At 38.8% G+C, this 21,058-nt stretch overlaps 1 protein-coding gene across 3 annotated transcripts in view; it reads left to right on the forward strand.

Moving 5' to 3' along the window:
- Positions 1 to 21,058, forward strand: part of LOC107043748 (glutamate synthase 1 [NADH], chloroplastic) — a 301,745-nt gene that overhangs the window by 193,399 nt on the left and 87,288 nt on the right. For 2 of the 3 annotated variants that reach the window (XM_015265359.1, XM_015265360.1), the window contains exons 5-6: positions 13,926 to 14,051; positions 14,525 to 14,757. The exons of the other annotated variant lie outside the window; for it this stretch is intronic. In XM_015265359.1, the coding sequence (XP_015120845.1) occupies positions 13,926 to 14,051; positions 14,525 to 14,757 (359 nt within the window). The remainder of the gene's footprint in view (positions 1 to 13,925; positions 14,052 to 14,524; positions 14,758 to 21,058) is intronic. 3 annotated transcript variants of the gene reach the window in all.

Genomic DNA, 21,058 nt, shown 5'->3' on the forward strand with positions numbered 1-21,058 from the left:
GATTCAAACCGTCGACGACTGTGTGAATGCATCTATACTCACTGATGGCTGACTGATTGCCGAATATTGGTTTAATCCAATATCCAATTGATAGCTACCAGTCGCAAAAAATCGTAATGCTGTGAGCACCTGAAAAATGAGTAATTTGCTACTAAAAAATAATTAATTAAGGTCACTCACAATTGAGTTGTCACTGAGTATCTCGGAATCCAAAGGAGACAGACAATATAATATTTTCATATATAGAAAAATAATTTCTATGCCAAATTTTGTTAGCTACAAAAAAAGTTCTTTGACGTTGCATCGTGAAATCACTCATTATTGAGATAATCACGTAATCATTATCCCACAAACTTCAAATCGAATATGATACTTCAATCAATTATGTAATTATCACCATACTAAGTGAATTTTACGAGAAAATGGGAAAACATTATTCAGAGCTGAGAAAATTCCTCACAAACAAGGTCTGTTGACAATTTATCGTAAAACACCTGTTTACGGAGATGATTGTATAATTATTATTCACTTCATAATTTAGTAGTAAAGTAGTAAGGCATGATAAGCTTACTTCTATCTCCTTTAGTTTCAAAGATATTTGTAAAAAACTACCCCTAACGTCAACTCAGTTCGTTTTCTCATTCTGCTATTGGGTCATTTACACGATCCTCAATCTGAAAACCAAGTGCCAATTTTTAACGACAATAATTCATAATAATAATGCAATTTAATGTCGTCTTGAACTTGGAAATCATGAGAAGAGTTTTTCACTAATTATTATTCAGTTACTTACTTTCGTGCGAATATCCAACGCTGATCGTTTGGTTCGACCTGGTGCATATTGGCCAACAATACTAATCAATTGTAACACTCTTTCTTTGGTTAAACGATGAATTTTTATAAAATTATCGTTCGTAAGCTCCTCGAAAGGGTTAACAGCGTCATGAAAAAGTCGAGGACCGTAATCCTGATATTCGTCTTGTTCAAAATTTTGGAGTACATCGTAATAGATATATCCCCGTAAATTATCCATTTTTCAACTCATTATAAAACAAATAATTGAACTATAATAAATAAATTTAAACAATTAATGTTTCATGCCTCGTTCCCCAGAAGAGGTTAACTGTATCCTCATAAGAGTGTCACGTTGAACTGAAAATCTGAACTCTCAAAATGATTCTAACTAAAAATCTACTTTAATCCGCGAAAATATCAAATTCGAACTCAAGAGTCTGATGACTCGTTTCGCTGAAGCGAATAGGTAGGTTGCGTGTTGAGACAACAAGTTACAATCGACGTGAATTCTTTAATCTCTCGAATATTCAAAATATATTTATTCCGGTTATGGCAGTAAACTCGAGATGATCCTCAATAATGAGGGAAATAATTCGTAAACAATATTTTCCTGAGAACTCTTCACCGTTCAGAAGTACGCAGTGCCATGTACATCGTTACCTATTTGTTGTCCTGTGTGCTCGTGCTTGATCTAATTTAATTACTGTATTGTGGGGAAGAGGATATTACCCTAGCAACTTGGTATCCTTGCTGTTACGAGGATGTAGCGAGGATGTTATTTTAATGTGAAAAAGACCGAAAACGACATAAATAGGATCCGAAAATAGTTAAAAAGTTGAAAAATGATCGATTTGTTTCAATTAATACAGTTTATTGCGTTATTTTCTATTAATTAGCAGAAATGGGTGAGTGTAATTATGCCAATAGAATCCCCGATCAACGAATGCCGCGAGATGGCGTTAGGATTAAATGACCGACCTGGTTGGTCGCGTTAGCAGCACTGCGATTGCTGCCGCAGCAGCGTTGCCAACCATACCATTATCATGGTATCTATACCATGAAACTGGCTCCGATACCATGTACCATGATGCCCGTCATGGTATCATGGTATACCATTTTTCACGCGAGGAATGAAGGGGGGAATGCCCTAAAAATTCATTATCTTCGGATAACTTTATTAAATATTTTAATGCTTTTCTTTCCTGAAAATTGCATTGATTATATGGCTTCTATCAGCAGCTGAAATTTTTTCAATGAATCTCCAATGACAATAAAATAAGTTGGTTTAAAAAAAACGACCGTCTCTGTCCAGTACGAGTTTTAACTTATCGCTTGTCATTATTGATGCCGTTTGACACTCAAACCCTGTTGGTAGAAGTGATAATCGATCTTCGTTTGAATTATTGGTACATCGAATTTCATGAAAAATTTGAGGTTTAAGAATGGTAAAGCGGACACTATTCAGGGACACCAAGAGCGCCAGCGACTCTCGGAAGGACCATCAGTCGATAAAATGGAATTTGTCCGATGGAATGTCCGACGAATCATGTACAGCGAGACAAAAATTGCACCAATCATAAAATTCGTTACAACACACGGAGCCTCCTACTTCGCCTATCTCGTTTTCTTGCCACAATAGCTGATATTCACTAGCGGTGTGACCTCCATAACTCGTCAAACGAACTGCTTGATAGGTGCCGGCATTCCCTTTTGAAATTCCTCTACGAGAATCACAACTATTTGTAAAAAAGTTTGGGTATTTTGATTATAATCTTGCTGTAAATACCACAGGTAAATATCGATGAATGACATTGAACTGCACTTACGGTTTCAATATAAGGTTAGAATTTCCAGCAGTACTGACCGAAAAACTTGCTTCAGGTAATATGGAAGACGAAGATAATGCATGTCGAACACCACCAAAAAAGAAATCGAGAGTCGAACAAGGGAGTAAACCTAAAGTCGCCCAGAAATTTCGACATGATTAGCTGCAGATGAATGAGTTCAAGTCTTGGCTACAGCGTGTTCCTGCTAATCNGTGTAATTATGCCAATAGAATCCCCGATCAACGAATGCCGCGAGATGGCGTTAGGATTAAATGACCGACCTGGTTGGTCGCGTTAGCAGCACTGCGATTGCTGCCGCAGCAGCGTTGCCAACCATACCATTATCATGGTATCTATACCATGAAACTGGCTCCGATACCATGTACCATGATGCCCGTCATGGTATCATGGTATACCATTTTTCACGCGAGGAATGAAGGGGGGAATGCCCTAAAAATTCATTATCTTCGGATAACTTTATTAAATATTTTAATGCTTTTCTTTCCTGAAAATTGCATTGATTATATGGCTTCTATCAGCAGCTGAAATTTTTTCAATGAATCTCCAATGACAATAAAATAAGTTGGTTTAAAAAAAACGACCGTCTCTGTCCAGTACGAGTTTTAACTTATCGCTTGTCATTATTGATGCCGTTTGACACTCAAACCCTGTTGGTAGAAGTGATAATCGATCTTCGTTTGAATTATTGGTACATCGAATTTCATGAAAAATTTGAGGTTTAAGAATGGTAAAGCGGACACTATTCAGGGACACCAAGAGCGCCAGCGACTCTCGGAAGGACCATCAGTCGATAAAATGGAATTTGTCCGATGGAATGTCCGACGAATCATGTACAGCGAGACAAAAATTGCACCAATCATAAAATTCGTTACAACACACGGAGCCTCCTACTTCGCCTATCTCGTTTTCTTGCCACAATAGCTGATATTCACTAGCGGTGTGACCTCCATAACTCGTCAAACGAACTGCTTGATAGGTGCCGGCATTCCCTTTTGAAATTCCTCTACGAGAATCACAACTATTTGTAAAAAAGTTTGGGTATTTTGATTATAATCTTGCTGTAAATACCACAGGTAAATATCGATGAATGACATTGAACTGCACTTACGGTTTCAATATAAGGTTAGAATTTCCAGCAGTACTGACCGAAAAACTTGCTTCAGGTAATATGGAAGACGAAGATAATGCATGTCGAACACCACCAAAAAAGAAATCGAGAGTCGAACAAGGGAGTAAACCTAAAGTCGCCCAGAAATTTCGACATGATTAGCTGCAGATGAATGAGTTCAAGTCTTGGCTACAGCGTGTTCCTGCTAATCCTCTCAAAGCTAGATGTAAATTGTGTTCTCAGGAATACACTGCTGATATATCTGTATTGAAGACACATGCCAAAACAGATAAACACAAAGAGAGGGAAAGACCACTGAAGAACACAAGCATAAAAATGACTCAATTTCTTCAACGTGAAAACGGCACTGGAGACCCCTTAGACACTGCGGAAATAAAAATTGCTGGATTCTGTGCCGATCACAAAATTGCCTACAACGCATTGGATCACCTGTCAGACCTGCTGAAAGAATATTTCCCTGATTCCAGAATTGTTCAAAAAATGGCTGTGAAACGAACCAAGGGAACGGCAATTGTCAAAAATGTCATTGGCGAGACGGAAAGGCGCATACTTGCGGAGAAGCTGAAGAACACTAAATTCAGCATTTTGACAGATGAATCCACAAACATTTCGGTTACTAAAACAAGTTGTCTGCTTGTGAGATATTTTGATGAAGGAGCAGGCAAGGTTGTATCGAAATTTTGGGACTTGATACAGGTTTTGGAACCTGGGAAGATAACAAGTGCAACAGCAGAACACTTGTACAACAACATCATCAAAAGCTTCACAGAGCGAGGGGTTCCAATGGAAAATGTCGTAGGCTTTGGATCTGATGGTTGCAGCGTTATGATGGGTGTGCATAACTCCGTTGCTAGTCGTTTGAAGCGAGATTATCCACACATTACGATCTTAAAGTGCATTTGCCACTCGCTGCATATTTGTGCAAGCGAAGTTTGTAAACAATTACCACGTAGTTGTGAAGGCTTAGCTCGCAATATCTACAATTTTTCAAATAGCAGTTGTAAGAGGCAAAGTGAGTACGTGGAATTCCAGATGTTTACGAACGTTGAAATCCACAAACTCTTGCATCCATCCCAGACACGTTGGTTGTCGTTAGTATCAGTGATAGACAGAATTCTCGAACAATGGCCTGCTCTGCTATTGTTTTTCAATGATCAGTGGTTAGCACTCAAGTTGAAGGCGGCAGAGTCCATTCACGAAAGTTTGAATGATCCGTTCAATAAACTGTTCTTGTTCTTCCTACAGTGGGTTCTCCCCAAATTCACTGAAGTCAACAGATATTTTCAGTCTGCCAAAGTTGTAATCACAGATCTTCATGAGGCCATGGTTGATCTGTATAAGACCCTCCTTTATGGTTTCTGAGGATAAATCCCATTATTTTCCAATTGAAGAGATGTATCTGGGGGCACAGGTGCCACAAGAGCAGCACAGCAGGAAGATCCAGGAGCGCCCGGATCTACTGAAACATTTTCGGGAGAAATTTCAGGCCTTTTTGATCTCTGCCTGTCTTGAGGTACGAAAGCGATATGACTTTGAGAATAGTTTTTTGGAGAACCTGAGAATTTTCAAGCCCAAATACGCGCTGTCAAGGACTGAACGAGAGAAAACGCCTTCTCTCATTCCTCTTCTAGTCACGCTCCCCAGAGTTTGTGCCAAAGAGAATTACTAGGACATTGATGACGAGTTGCGCCGGCTTTGCTGCTACCCTCTTGACAACGAGATGAAGGGACTGGACACTGATGTATTCTGGGCGAAACTGTTGGCCCTGAAGAACGATGGCGATGTCCATTTGTTTCAGAATTTGAGTCGCTGCGTTCTCAATGTGTTATCGCTTCCCCATTCAAACGCCGACAGCAAAAGAGTGTTCTCCAAAGTCAACCTCATATAGACGAAATTGAGAAATCACCTCATCGTACCCACCGTTCGAGGTACCCTGTTTACCATCCAGCATGTCGTGGTAAGCGGTGGCTGTGTTGCTTTCAGACTTACCAAAGAGATGTTGTCGAGGATGACCAAAGACTCACTCTACGATAAGCCAAAGAAATCCGAAAGTATGGCAGAGCAAGACGAAGAAGATGACGGAGCGGATGTGATATCCGAGGATGTCTAAATTGGGACTTGAGATTATTCAATATTTATATTATTAAAAAATGTTCAAGATGTCGGAGGTAATACTCTATTCAAAGAAGTCCAGATTGAGACTTGAGATTATTTAATATTTATATTATTAAAAAATTATTCGAGGAAGTCTCGATTGAGAGTTAAGATTGTACTAATATTTGTGTTAATTTGTGTTATTAAAAAAAGTTTATGCTACAAAACTTTTGAATTTTCTCCAAGAACCCTATTTTATCGGCGGATACCATTATTACCTCTGAAATACCATTATTTTTCCCACCCCATACGATGATCCGAGCGCCACGGGTTGTCAACGCTGTACCGCAGCAGTCGCAGGCCAGCCGTCTGCCGAACGAGTCGACAGAAGGGTGTTGCGGCGCATTTTGTTATTTTATTTTAGCTGAAAAAATGTTGATATTTTGAATTATTCAATGCTGATGACTGTCAGGATGGAAAATAAACGCATGTATCCGGAGGGATGAAAATTGAGGGGAGTGAGGGGGAGTGGTCTGAGATTACATTTTTATAAAATTTACTCCTCCGGAAACATGCACTGCTTTTTTATAATTTTTTAAACAATAAATTTCGGGGAAAATACATGAGTATGCGGTTTCTCCGGGGGGTTGAAGACACCCGCNGATATTTTGAATTATTCAATGCTGATGACTGTCAGGATGGAAAATAAACGCATGTATCCGGAGGGATGAAAATTGAGGGGAGTGAGGGGGAGTGGTCTGAGATTACATTTTTATAAAATTTACTCCTCCGGAAACATGCACTGCTTTTTTATAATTTTTTAAACAATAAATTTCGGGGAAAATACATGAGTATGCGGTTTCTCCGGGGGGTTGAAGACAGCCGTATGTATCCGGAGGGGTAAATTTTATAAAAATGTATTACCAGAACCCTCTCCCTCTCCCTCCTAAATTTTCACCCCTCCGGATACATGCGGCTGTCTTCAACCCCCCGGTGAAACCGCATGATCATGTATTTTCCTTGAAATTCTTTTTTTTTTAATTATAAAAAATCAGCGCATGTTTTCGAAGGGGTAAATTTGATAAAAATGTAATCTCAGACCCCTCCCCCCCTAAATTTTCATCACTCCGGATACATGCGGCTATCTTTAACCCCCCGGAGAAACCGCATGATCATGTATTTTCCCTGAAATTCTTTTTTTTTTAATTATAAAAAATCAGCGCGTTTCCGAAGGGGTAAATTTTATAAGAATGTAATCTCAGATCCCTCTCCCTCACCCCCCTAAATTTTCATCCCTCCGGATATGTGCGGGTGTCTTCACCCCCCAGAAAAACCCCAGTCTCATGCATTTTCTCAGAAATTTATTTTTCAAAAAATTTAGAAAAATCAGCGCATGTTTTCGAAGGGGTAAATTTTATAAAAATATAGTCTCAGACCCCTCCCCCTCGCCCCCTTAAGTTTTCACCCCTCCGGATACATGCGGCTGTCTTCAACCCCCCGGAGAAACCACATACTCATGTATTTTCCCTGAAATTAATTTTTTTTTAGATTATCAAAAATCAGCGCATGTTTCCGGAGGGGTGAATTTTATAAAAATGTAATCTCAGATCCCTCCCCCTCACCCCCCTAAATTTCCATCCCTCCGGATACATGCGGCTGTCTTCAATCCCCCGGAGGAACCGCGTGATCATGTATGTTCCCCGAAATTCTTTTTTTTTTTTAATTATAAAAAATCAGCGAATGTTACCGGAGGGGTAAATTTTATAAAATTTTATAAGGGGGCTTCTGATATTACTTTTTTATAAAATTTACCCCTCCGGATACATACGGCTGTCTTCAACCCCCCGGAGAAACTGCATACGCATGTATTTTCCCCGAAATTCATTGTTTAAAAAATTATAAAAAATCAGTGCATGTTTCCGGAGGTGTAAATTTTATAAAAATGTACTCTCAGACCCCTCCCCCTCACCTCCCTGAATTTTCATCCCTCCGGATACATGCGTCTATTTTTCACCCTGACAGTCATCAGCATTGAATAATTCAAAATATCAACATTTTTTCAGCTAAAATAAAATAACAAAATGCGCCGCAACACCCTTCTGTCGACTCGTTCGGCAGAAGGCTGGCCTGCGAATGCTGCAGCAGCAATCGCAGTGCTGCCAACGCGGCCAACCAGGCCGTTCATTTAATCCTAACGCCATCTTGCGGCATTCGTTGATCGGGGATTCTATTGGCATAATTACACTTTCACCCATTTCTGCTAATTAATAGAAAATAACGCAATAAATTGTATTAATTGAAACAAATCGATCAGCTTTCAACTTTTTAATTATTTTCGGATCCTATTTATGTTACTTTCGGCCTTTTTCACATTAAAATAACATCCTCGCTACATCCTCGTAACAGCGAGGATACTAAGTTGCCAGGGTGGGTTCGTAGGCGAACGCCAAGAATCCACGTAGCTTCAATGAAATTCAATCAATTGTAGAGGATAAAATACTAGCGTGTAGAGGGAATAAGTCTCTACAGAACTGAGTTAGAAACCAATAGCCCACATTCACTAATTATGCTGTAATAAATTATTGAGTATTTTTAACCCCATATGTGGTAAAATGATCAGTTGATTCCGTAAGCCCCACCTCTCTCTGCGTGCACACTTGTCTCAAAGTGGCGCAATGCGCCGTAGATTTAAACTGTAAAAAGAGTCTTAATTTGTGATCACGCGCCTCAAAATGGAAAAAATTTCGATTTGTTTATTTTTTCACGGTAATTATGTTAAAAATATTTTTTTGCGTGAATTGTATTAAAAATGTTAATAATTGGCAATTTTTCTAAGATTCTTTTTATAGTATTATGATGACCCTGAAGTTTGCAGACAAAAATCTTCAACAGAGCATATCTGATGAAGAAATTAAACAATGAGAAAATTTCAAATTTCAATTTGTCGGGTGTGACGAAATATAATCGCGATGGTAACTGAATATGTAAATAAATAAATTAGGGGTTGATTTCTTCAAAATTTAACAATGGAAAACCATTGACACGGCTGTTATGTCCAAATTATTCCCAGGCTAAAATTCCCCTTCAAAACCCCCCCAGCAAAATCGAAGATAAATAACGGCGTATAAGAATCAAATTTACAAAAACATATTATTAACAATTAAACAAAGGGCCAAACAATTAAGTGCAGAGGACCAAAATTGTTCCCCTGGACGAAACAGAAACGTTGAGCCCTCACACACCCCGTTTGGACCAACTAAAAAATCACCCCCAATCTAGAAAAGAACATGAAATACATTTTAAATTAATTTTTTCGGCGCAACCAATGTCGAAATTGCCGACAGGCAATTTCAACATCGCGCTAAATTCCTCAGGCCACCTCAAAGTCTAATAAGTTCCAAAACCCCAGGAGTGGAATCAGCGAAAATTCGATCACGTGAACAAGTGAACCCCCATCCCATAAAGCCAACGCCTAAATCCAAAACTTGAAAACTACAATTGATAAAAGTAAACCTCAGTCGTGGAAAACCCGGGGAACGAATACGTTCGCCAATCTTCGGTAATTCGGATTTTTCGGTTACAAGTCGGAGAAAGTCAATCTTTCGTCATAGCTCCCAACAGAAATCAGTGAACTGGATTTCGAGGGTGGTCTCCTGAGTGCTGACGATCGCTACCGAGAGTTGATCGATTTTGGAAATTCGGAAATTTCAGTTATCAAAAATCCCTCATCAAAATTAACGAGAGTTTTCACATTCTCTAGTATCATAGAAAGAAGAGATACACTCTTTTGGCTTTAAAATCACGCGTACGAACCAATAAGGCTTTCGCGACTCCAAACGCCTTACGGTACAAGTGTGCGTGTATTTATAAACAATTCGGATCCTTAATTTAAAAATACTAAAGAACATTGTGAACTGAAAAATACTTTAAAGAGAGAAACTGTAATAAGTGTCTGGGACGACATTTCCATCTATTTGGGATTACATCTCCAATAAGCAGAAAACCTGTAAGTAAATCCTAAGTAAAATATTGTTGTAAAATTTGAACTTTGTGATTCGCGGAAAATCAATTAAATCGAACCAGCTTCAAATTTTCCCTGACATTGTAAACTTGGATTAACTGGTTAAAACAAACAATTAAAGGTGTTACACATTCGAGAAATTCGCTTAAATCATTTAAAATATCCCTTCGGAATAAGAAATCTGAAACTTCCGGTCCCATTAACTAAGAAGAAAACAAGGTAAGAGTGCAGAATAAACAAATTGCTCATTAACACTCGGGAAAACGCGATAAGAAACATTTTATCGCACTTTATTTTTATTGTTAACCAAGGAGTTCTTGATACCTGATCCATTATAGTCCAACGAATGAATTCAACGGATAAATTAGTTTAGAAACTCAGGATTTTCCCGCCTGAAAAATCCTTCGGACATAACACGGCATATCTCACTCCGGAATTATTTTATGGGAAAAAAAACATGGTCGCGATTTTCATTCTACGAAATTTCGACGTGATTTTTGTCCTTTTTTTCTGGTCCTATCGGTTAACGTTAAATCCGCTGTAGAACACTAAATCTTTGGCAAGTTCCATTATTCATCCAAATGATCCGATCGAAAAAAGCAAAAGCATCACGTTTGAAGAAATTATAAATCTTCTCGTGATGTTTCTTGCTTTTTGTAATAAATGTTTTATTAATGATATATGCAATGTTTTTCACGAGGGAAAACATTAACAGAGGATATCTACGAGAAAGATACGTAGATTGGGACAAAAAACAAATGAAACGTTGAATTACAATAGAAACTCAACGTGAATTTTTTTTTTCGATTTCTCTTCGCTATTTCCATCAAAAATGATGGAATCACGAAAATAAATACGATCAACATCGGATATCTTCTACAAAAATGATTATATTCTTAAAAAATCGACATTTATATATGTTATTCTTGAAAACTCTCCCGTGAGTTTCTTCTTTTTAGGGCTGCGCACGAGACGAGACTTTCACCAGTCTCGTCTCGGTCTTGAGAAATATCCAAATTTCCAGTATCGTCTCGGTCTCGGTTAAGAGAATATCATCTCGGTCTCGTGAGTGTAAAACTTAGAAAATAGGAAAAATAATTTTTCTTCAAAAAGTCACAAAGAGATGGTCAAACTTCATCAAAGGTCACAGGATGGTCAAATTTCACTGGAGTCACGAGAGTAACAAGGGGCTAGTCAAATTTCACGAGGGTCAAACATCACGAGAGTTTTTAGAAGATGGTTCAATTTTCCGACGGTCAAACATCACGAGGATCTCAACGGGGTGGTCAAACATCACGAGGGTCACGTAAGTCACAAGGGAGAGAAAATCGGAGTTTTTTCGACAACCAAGAGAGTTCCTCAAATTTGCAGTAAAACCGTACAGTTTTTTCGAATTTTCCGGTTTTGGGAAAATTGGACAATTTTCTTGAATTTTTTAGAAAATTCAAGGATTTTCACGAATTTTCTAGAAAACCCGAGAATTTCCCTCAGAATATTCGACCCTCGTAAAATTTGACCTTCCCCTCGTGATCCTCGTGATGTTTGACTTTCCTGGAGTGTAATCATCTCTTATGACTCTCGTGATGTTTGATCCTTGTAAAATTTGACTATCCCCTACTGACCATTATGATTTTTGGCCTCCATAAATTTGAGTATTCTCTTGTGACCCGCGTAACCCTCGTGATCGTTGTGAAATTTGACCACCCCCTTGTGACCCTCGTGAGATTTGACTATCTCCACGTGACTCTTGTGATATTTGAGTCGAGCGAAATTTGATCATTCCCTTGTGACTCTTGTAATCGTGCCGATTTTTTAACCTTGTAAAATTTGACCCTCCCCCATAATCTTCGTGATGCTTGATCCTCATGAAATTCAACCATCACCTTGTGATTCTCGTAGTCCTCGTGATTTTTGTGACCCTTGTACAATTTGGCCATCCTCGTCTGACTAGAGTTTCTAGAGCTAGCTCTTTCTTCTCTGCGACATCTTTCTTTGCCAGCTCCTCGCAAAATACACTTTGTTAAACGATTAGATATATGAAATTCAGCATCATGACTATAGCATCCATTGTAGATCTCTGAGAATAATAATTAGAAGAAAAGCAACGAATATCATGTAACAATTGGGAGAGAATGTGAAGTGTGATTTTTTTTCCTTTCAACATCATTGTTCGTCTAGTAGATATCCGATGTTAAACGTATTTATCGTCGTTATTCTACTATTTTTCATGGAAAGAACGAAGAGAAATTGAAAAAAAAAATTTCACGTCGAGGTTTTATTACAATCCGATGTTTCATTTGTTTTTTGTCCTAATCTACTTATCTTCCTTGTAGATATCCTCTGTTGATATTTTCCCTCATGAAAAACATTGTATATATCATTAATGAAACATTTATTACAAAAAATAAGAAACATCACAACAAGATTTATAATTTTTTCAAACGTGATGCTTTTTCTTTTTTCGATTGAATCATTTGGATGAATAATGAAGCTTGCCAAAGATTTAGTGTTCTACAGCGGATTTAACGTTGACCGATAAGACTAGAAAAAAAGGATAAAAATCACGTCGAAATTTCGTAGAATGAAAATCGTGACCATGTTTTTTTTCCAATAAAATAACTCCGAGGTGATATATGCCATGTCAATGGTTTTCTATAGTTACATTTCAAAGAAATCAATCCGTAATTTATTTATTCACATATTTAGCCACCATCACGATTAGATTTCGTCACGCCCGCCAAATTGAAACTTGAAATTTTCTAATTGTTCAATTTCCTCACCAGATATGCTCTGTTGAAGATTTTTGTCTGCAAACTTACGGGACATATATTATGGGAACAAAACTGAACAAACAGCGGAAAAAACTCTGAAAATTTACGCTGAAGAATTGACATTGATAGTAAAGAAAAAAATTTATGCACCTATATTTCTGTGCTTCTCTGAATTTTCAAGTTAATTGATTGGATTTGAGGGCGGAAAATCGCAATATCGTCACGCACTTGATTGAATAATCGAGTACATGTCGATTTGAATCTGCTGGGCATACCGCTCTTTCCATTGACGTGCGCACGGCGAAAGGGGCGGAGCCTCGGGAAAGACGGGGGAAGTATCACGAAATTGGGGTTAACAAAATTTCCGACGTTTTTTACGAAAAAACAATTCATCCTAGAATATCGTTTTACATATCAGTTTTGTGTGAAATTTTCACGTCTACAATTGGGTATAATTTTCTTTTCAATCCATTGAGTTTGGTCGAAACTACGAATGTTTTTGTTATTAACCTCAACAAAATTCGTTCGTTTTCAATTTTTTTTAGATATTTTCTGCACCGATCTATGTTTGATCATTTTTATATGTTATTCAGGACATTTTCATTTATTGAAAGGGTATTTTTTATACGCGGTGAAATTATTCACCGGTTCGGCAATTTTTGCGTCTAATTTGACTGGACTAGGAATAACCGCAAAATGTCAGCTTTGTTACTTATAGTCTAAATGGGGACGTTTTTTTAACACTTTTAAAGCAGTGTTGTGCGTGTCTGGAAATCGCGAAAACTTCTGGAATTTTCGATTTCGTGGAAAGCATGAGGTCACTTTTCAATAAGAAAAAGGCACCAAATGTGTTATTTATAGTATAAATGGGGGTGTTTTTTCCCAATTATCAAACTCTCCCGCGTATATACCCCGGACTCGTTCAGCCAGAAGTTTTTTCGTTTTCAAAATATAAAGATAGGTTTCAAAAATTTTCCCCATCTATATTCTAAATATCGTACGCAAAACCGTCACCAGCTCTTAGAATATATCGAAACCACTCAAATTGCTCAAATTCATTCGTTTAAAGGAAAACAGTCGAAGTGAAGGGTTACTTATTTCTTATTTCAGTGAAGTTGTAATTCAATTTTCTTACATTACTTCCCTCTTAATTCTTTATGTCATCTTCAGCTGAAGACGTATATTCTGCTCGAAAAAAATTAATTGAATTCAACTAGTGATTTTTTAGGCTTCACTGATGATGGAAATATAATTTTTTATTTTTACAGGTCATTTGTTGGCGTGACGTACCAACAGACAATTCTCACATTGGCCAAGTGGCACGAAAATGCGAGCCTTACATGCGCCAAGTATTCGTCACTGGCGATCAAGAGGTGGAACTCCTCAACCGTCAGGTAGTAAAAGAAAATTATAAAAAAAACTTCTCGAATCCCTCAAATAATGCAGAAGTAAAATATGATATGTTTGTAAATTCTCTTATTCATTCGGTAATAAGTAATATTAATATTACGATGATTAAAATTTAACAAATCGATGTAGAATTTTTTATATTAAGTATCAAATCGTTTCATAACATGTTATTTCCAAACGAAATGTCAGGAGATCTTTTTTATAGTTGAGGAACACTTCTTGACATTCGCTCCTAGGATCACTCGTTATCGAGATAATTACGCAATTACACAACAAAAATTTCGAATTTAACTTTGTTCATGTTTTTCTATTTTCTTATCAATCTTCGTTTCACTCATGGAGAATTAATTATGCAATTTTTTCTTATTCGTCTTCTGCCTTATTTTTCAATGGAATTTATTGCATCTTCCGTTATCAATTGATTTTTTACTGATAAGAACATTGTTAAATTATCCAGGTGTTTGTACTACGGAAGCGTTCATCGCACACTATACCACAGCCTGGTCTACGATACTACATCTGCTCCCTCTCACTCAGGACGGTGGTCTACAAGGGTCAATTTACCGCCGATCAATTGTGGCTATACTTCACTGATCTGAAGAATCCCAAATTTGAGACTTATCTCGCTCTGGTACACACGCGATTCTCAACTAATACATTCCCAAGTTGGGAGAGAGCTCATCCTTTGAGGTACATTTTCTGCATAATTCAACACCAACAGAAAATATTCTTGATAGAGTGACCCTATTCCCTATTTCGAGTCCTTCCATTCTTTGACACATTTGATGTTTTGGATTGAATCCTTGTTGACAGAAATCACAATCTCCACATTCTAAGTAAACAATATGCATATTGAATTCTACTGAATTGTAATGTACTATCCGAACTACACTTCGTATAATTTGAAGTCTACATTGCACAATTCAAACATGCAAATGTTTAATTTATTGTGCACAATTCGGCATGATTCTTCCCGCAAACCGTTCTGCATGTGTGTTAGAAGCTTCCTAATTGAAGTCTGATTCTTTTCCTCGAGAACAACTTTTAGGCGCGAGAAAACAATTTTTGTGCGCCTTTAGGTGACATCGAAGATTGAACCAAAATATTAGTATTGGTGACAAAATAAATCAAGTTGATACTTGCATGTTTTTAATAAATGAGTATAATTATTGTTGCTAAGAAATTAGCAATTTGCTTCAGAATGGGTTGTCTTTTTTAATCTTTATACTGAACTCCCGGTCTGTGGAACCGATATTAAAACTTTCACAATGTATAACTATTGATAAATGTAAGAAAAAAAATTCAAACATCCAGTAGCTTCCTATTTCATCGATATAAAACGTTTTTGATTTTTTTTCGCTCCAATAAATCCACGAAAACCACCCATATTCCTTTCAATTTGTTCCCTGAGGGAATTGATAAAAAATAATAATTAATACCAATTATTCATGAGGAATGCCATATCTTTGTTAGTTCGATAATCGAGAATTAAAAGGCGAGATTTATAGGAAAAAATGTTCATAACAACCATTTATTCATTTTTTTTATCGTTATTTTACATCGCTTCGACCCGGTCAGGGTATATTGCGATAATGATCAAGACTTTAAATGGTTAGATCGCACCATTCTAACCGGTCGGGATTTGAACTCGGAACCTTTCGCCTGTGAGGCAACGAACTTACCCACTGTGCCAAGCCGCCGAGATACAACAACCATTTATATGCGAAGAAAAAAAAAATAAAATTAGATATACGTTTTGCCTCTTCTGTTCAACCCTTCCCCGTTTTAGCCCTCATTTGAACCTTCAGTCACGAAAAGTAATGATTCATTCACTCCAACAAATAGGAAATGCGATCAAGACGGAGGTGCGGTCTGACAGACGGTAAACGTGCGCTTTTGCAGGAGCTCGGTGTAAAGGTTAAAATTATTATTTCACTATTCTGTTCTATTTTTTCATGTCACAGTACTACCATCAATTGAAATATCATCAAAATGTTGCGTATTGCTATCAATGTCGGTGACATATTTAGAATGTATTCCATTTGGCATTTGTTTCTGTTCCATCTGACCATCTCCTCTGAAGTTAGTGCTATTTTTGTTTATATATTCATTCTTCTCTCCCAAATGAGAAAGAATTGATGGAAAATGCAAAATAACTTATTGATTGTTCACTCATCATTGATCTTTTGCATTGATAGGGTTTTTCCATCACTGGCGCCGCCGCGGCTGCAGGGGGCCGGGACATCGATGCTTATTCATAGTGATCTTTTTCTGGCAATTTTTGATTCTGCAAAACTAACAATTCATAATTAACCTCGTTACACAAAGTGCTGCAATCATCATTAGTTTAACGCCAATAAACATTCAGTTAATCTAGAATTTCTATGATCACGTAATTAGATTTGAATTATCATTGCAATAAAATGTCAAAGGAAAAAAAATGTCGAATGAGAATGCAAAGGTGTTGTCATCTGGCGGCGATGCAATGGATTATTGTAATAGAATAAAGAGAAGGGTTTCAACTTGAATTGAATAAATGAATATAGAAATACAATTTTTGGGTAAAATTCACGATTTGAATAATTACTCATGAGTATTAGGTAGTGATGAGGATGCTCCGGATCCACCTTACTTAATCGAACCTCAGATTTTGATTTTCCTCAAGGAATAATCACGTTACTGTAGTATAAGGAATATGTATTTCGAAATCCTCATCGTCCTGATGATCACTGGATACTTAAATCATACACCAATACGGGGTGCGGGGGGAGGGTTCAGAAAAGTAAGGATGGTTACTGAGAAAGGCCCGTATAGCCACTTTGAAAGACAGCAGAGTTGGGATGTCACGAATGGAAGCGGGAAGATCATTCCAAATATAGGCGGCTATCACATGAAAGGAGCGACAAAGGGATTCAGTTCTGGAAGGCTTGATGAGTAACGGATTCACTTCACCTCTCACAGGACGCAAAACGTAGCTGGCAACAAAAAAATCAGCTAAATGAGTCGGTTCCCTGAACCTCAGAATTTTGAAAGTGAGACACGCAAGAAAATATTTTCTGCGAGTATCACACGTCATCCAATCCCATCGCACGCGATAAGGGTTAATGTGCTCGTTCTTCCTAACCCCGAAAATATGTCTAAATCCCATGTTGATAAGGCGCTGGATCTTAAGAGAGAGCTCCCCATAGAAAGACCACCATAGGCAAGGCTGCAGTAGTCTACCCGAAGAAACACCAGAGTCTCAACCAGGTGTTCGCGCATACCAAGAGTGGTAGTAGCTCGGAAAAAATGTCGGCGGTACATCACAGAGTGGACTTTCTGAGTTATACTAGCCACATGGTTCCTTCAGGAGAGCACCATTCCAAGGCTGCGCACTGAAGTATTAAATGGAACGGGTCATCCACCAATGCTAATGGAGATATCGAGCACGGAGTATATGTTATTAATTACTTAATCGTACCTCAGATTTTGATTTTCCTCAAGGAATAATCACGTTACTGTAGTACATAATAATGAGAACCGAAAATAATTTCCTTTGTCATGGTGACATTCAGCTTTAAGCGATTACGTACAGCCCAGTCAATAACACAGTTGGTTACCTGCGACATCCTGGAAGTAGCCGCTTCAAACTCGTCCCTAGAGAAATGCAGATAGACCTGGAGATCATCAATATAGGTCAGATGCCGAACACCCAGAGCTAATTTCTCACAGGCGTCATTAATGAACAGGAGGAATAGTAAAAGACCGAGTACAGACCCCTGTGGTCCCCCCTGTTCAAGGAACGGAAAGAGGCCAGATCACTCGCCCCTCCCAGCGCCGCCTGTGAATGATCACTGAGATATGAACGAATCCATCTGCTAGCAGCAGATGAGAAACCGTATCCGATCAATTTCTGAATAGTCAACACGACACAGCGTCAAAAGCTTTGCTGAAGTCGAAGAGAAGAAGCAGTCAGTTGTCGCTTGTCTATACCTGTACGTATGTCATCCATCAGTTTCAGTAGTGTTGTCTGCGAGCCGTTGTAGAGACCAAAGCCAGTGTGAAGTAAATGCAGTAATGAGCGCTCAGTAAGGAATCCAAGGATCTGTAAGGAGGCTTGTTCCTCGAAGACCGTGGACAAAAAGCACAACAGCGCTAGTGGTGTGTAGTCATTGGCCGACAACCGATTCTTTACCTTACCGAGCGCCACAATAAGAGATTTTTTCCTCTCTGAAGGGAAAGAAGAAACGGCAAAAGACTTGTCGAATAGCTCTGACAGGAAAGGCAACAAAAACGGTAAAGCAGCTGTAACTAGTGATTGGGAAATTCCATCAAACCCCCTTAGTTTCAGTGATGAAGTGCCTGATAGCCTTCTGGACCTCATCAGCGATAACCGGTGTTGGAAATCCTTTGAAGATGCATTTAAACGGATGCTTTCGCTCAGCTGACCATTCGAGGGCAGCACATTCCGGACAGCTCATGAATTCCTCACCCCACCCTTCACGCACACAACTACGAACTTCTCACCTGATATCGCCTGTGTCGGACTTATCGTTCCGGATGTGATCACCTATACATCGCGTGTATCGGACCGCTGAATTTTCATAACCTCTGTCCACTCATTTATTCGATATCAATTATAGCTCGGCTCATTAATTGTTTTCAGTGCTCAGCTCATTATTTTTATGTACAATTGACTCTTGCGTCTATGTTTAAAGTTAATTAGTGAAATTATATTGTGTGTTGTGAAAACCACATGCGTGCAGTGACTTTTTTTGGATCCGCTCAACCACTCCCGAAAATCCACCGACATCTCACCCATCCCCTATTTATTCCACCAAGTTCGAACCCTTCATTAAACAACCGGTCTTAAAGAAAACCACCCATTTATAGTACGCTCCTTATCCTCCAGGGATTCCAGAAAATCACTCATCAAGGTCGCACCTAATTAAAAGAAACTCCAGCGAAGTGTTCATTCAAAGCTTCAGGATCGAGATCAAAACTAACATTGTCTACACAAACAACACCAAGCCGTCTTAGCTCCTTTCAGATCTGAGCAGAGTCAGAAAGAAGTTTTATCCTCCTCTGGGAATACAACTGACGTGCCCCCTCAACTTCACGATGAGCATGACCACAAGCCAGTCGATACTCATCCAGCGTTCTCCGAGAGCGTACACGTTCGTAAACCCTGTAGAGACGATCTCTTTCAGCCACAAGGGAGTCAATACTTTCCGTGAACCACAGGTTACGCTTGAAGATCGTCCTCACAGTCTTCACTGCTACAGATTCTTCGATAGCACTACAGAGATTTGGGCAGAGGCACAAAATCATGTCCAAAGATGAGGATCCTTCAAACACTGACCAATCGCAAGACCTCAGCCGAGAGTCGAGTTTCTGCTCATCCAATGCAGCAAAATTTCTATAGCAGATGTTATTATTGAGTGCTGGACGTGGTAGAGCAACCTGCAGCGTAACCGTGATAAGATCATGTCCATCTGAAGGGCACGCCAGTTTTCCGACAAGATACCAGAGTATCTCCACAATCGATTAGACAGAGATTAAGCCAGGTGTCAGATGTGCAAGTGTGATGAGTAGCATCATGCTTTACTAACGGAAAAGAATTATCAGAGCAAATACTACACGAAAAAACCACAGCATTTTTCGATAAGAGCTGATCAACATTGAAATCATCCGGAATAACCTTAGAACTGTAATCCCGTAGGTGCATCTACAAGGAAGGGATGAAATCACTGCCTTCAAGGAACGAAGCATGCAGCGGCCTGTACATCACCGCGACAAATATTGGAAAAACACCATGGCAGGCGATCTCACAAAACAAATACTCAGGTAAGCCTGGTCTCTTTGTTCAGACATGTGAAGAAGAAGCCAGGACCTTGACCCTGAAGCAATCACTGATGAATAGTGTAACACCACCCCTACGCGTATTACGGTCCCGTTTGAAAAGCTTATAGCCTTCCAGCGAAACAATATCATCATCAACAAGGGAGCAAAGTTTAGTCTCAGACATGGCGATAACATGAAGTGGATGACGAGAGTCAAGAAAATGCCTGACCCTATCAATATGAGCCCTAAGAGAGATCACACTAAGATGACAAGCACCCAACCCATTTAGCTCCAACAACGATGCAGCCGTACTATGTTTAAAATATGAGTGGGATAATGAGTGAGAAATCGTCACCGGAGGAGGAAGGGTAGGATGGGTAGGATGCGGTAGCGTAGGAGACAGGGAATCAGTGGTAGTATAGCAAGTACCAGATGGAGAAATAGCATTAGAGGATACCAATGGAAAAGAATCTATTGAGAGTCTAGCAAAAAGTTTTTTAAATCATTCATTGTTGCAATACGTGTAGCTCTATCATCTTCCTTTCTTTTGATGGAAACTTACCTATCTTGGACAAAAGTGGAGAACCCTTTCTTCTTATCTGCATACTTCACAGCACAACGAAGATTGTACAGATCCGAAGGAAGAAACTCATTGATGAGCGATGGTTTCAAAGGTAGCGAAGCGCTAAAAGCTATCACATGGTCGTCATTTAATGCTGATGTATGCAGCTTCTCATCACGAGCCTTGGTAATCACCAGCTCATGACCCAAAGATCCAGACGCGACTGTCACTAAGAGGGAGGCAGGTCTAACAGCAGCACCAGCCCTGTCAGACTCAGACACAGAACTCGCAGTTCCAGCAGTGTTACCAATTAGTGATTTAGTACGAAGAGGCCTGACATTCAGAATGTTAGTCGGATCAAGAAAGGGAAGCACCACCTCAAGGGGAGACCGCGGTGAAATTTGAAAGTCCGTGGATTTTGATGAGACTATGCTTAAGGATAATCGGGCGAGCCCGGAGGGTTAGAAAAAAAAGCAGCCATTTTTTTCTTTTTTTTTTTACATATTCTTTAAATGATGGAAAAGGCATGTGCAAAGTTTCAGACTGCTGGGGAGCATGGTTAATTTATTATGAATTTTTGAAAAAGTGGTCATTTAACCCGTGATC

The sequence above is a fragment of the Diachasma alloeum genome, unplaced genomic scaffold, assembly GCF_001412515.2.
Source record: "Diachasma alloeum isolate Michigan unplaced genomic scaffold, Dall2.0 Dall_scaffold_00624, whole genome shotgun sequence".
Lineage (NCBI taxonomy): Eukaryota > Metazoa > Arthropoda > Insecta > Hymenoptera > Braconidae > Diachasma > Diachasma alloeum.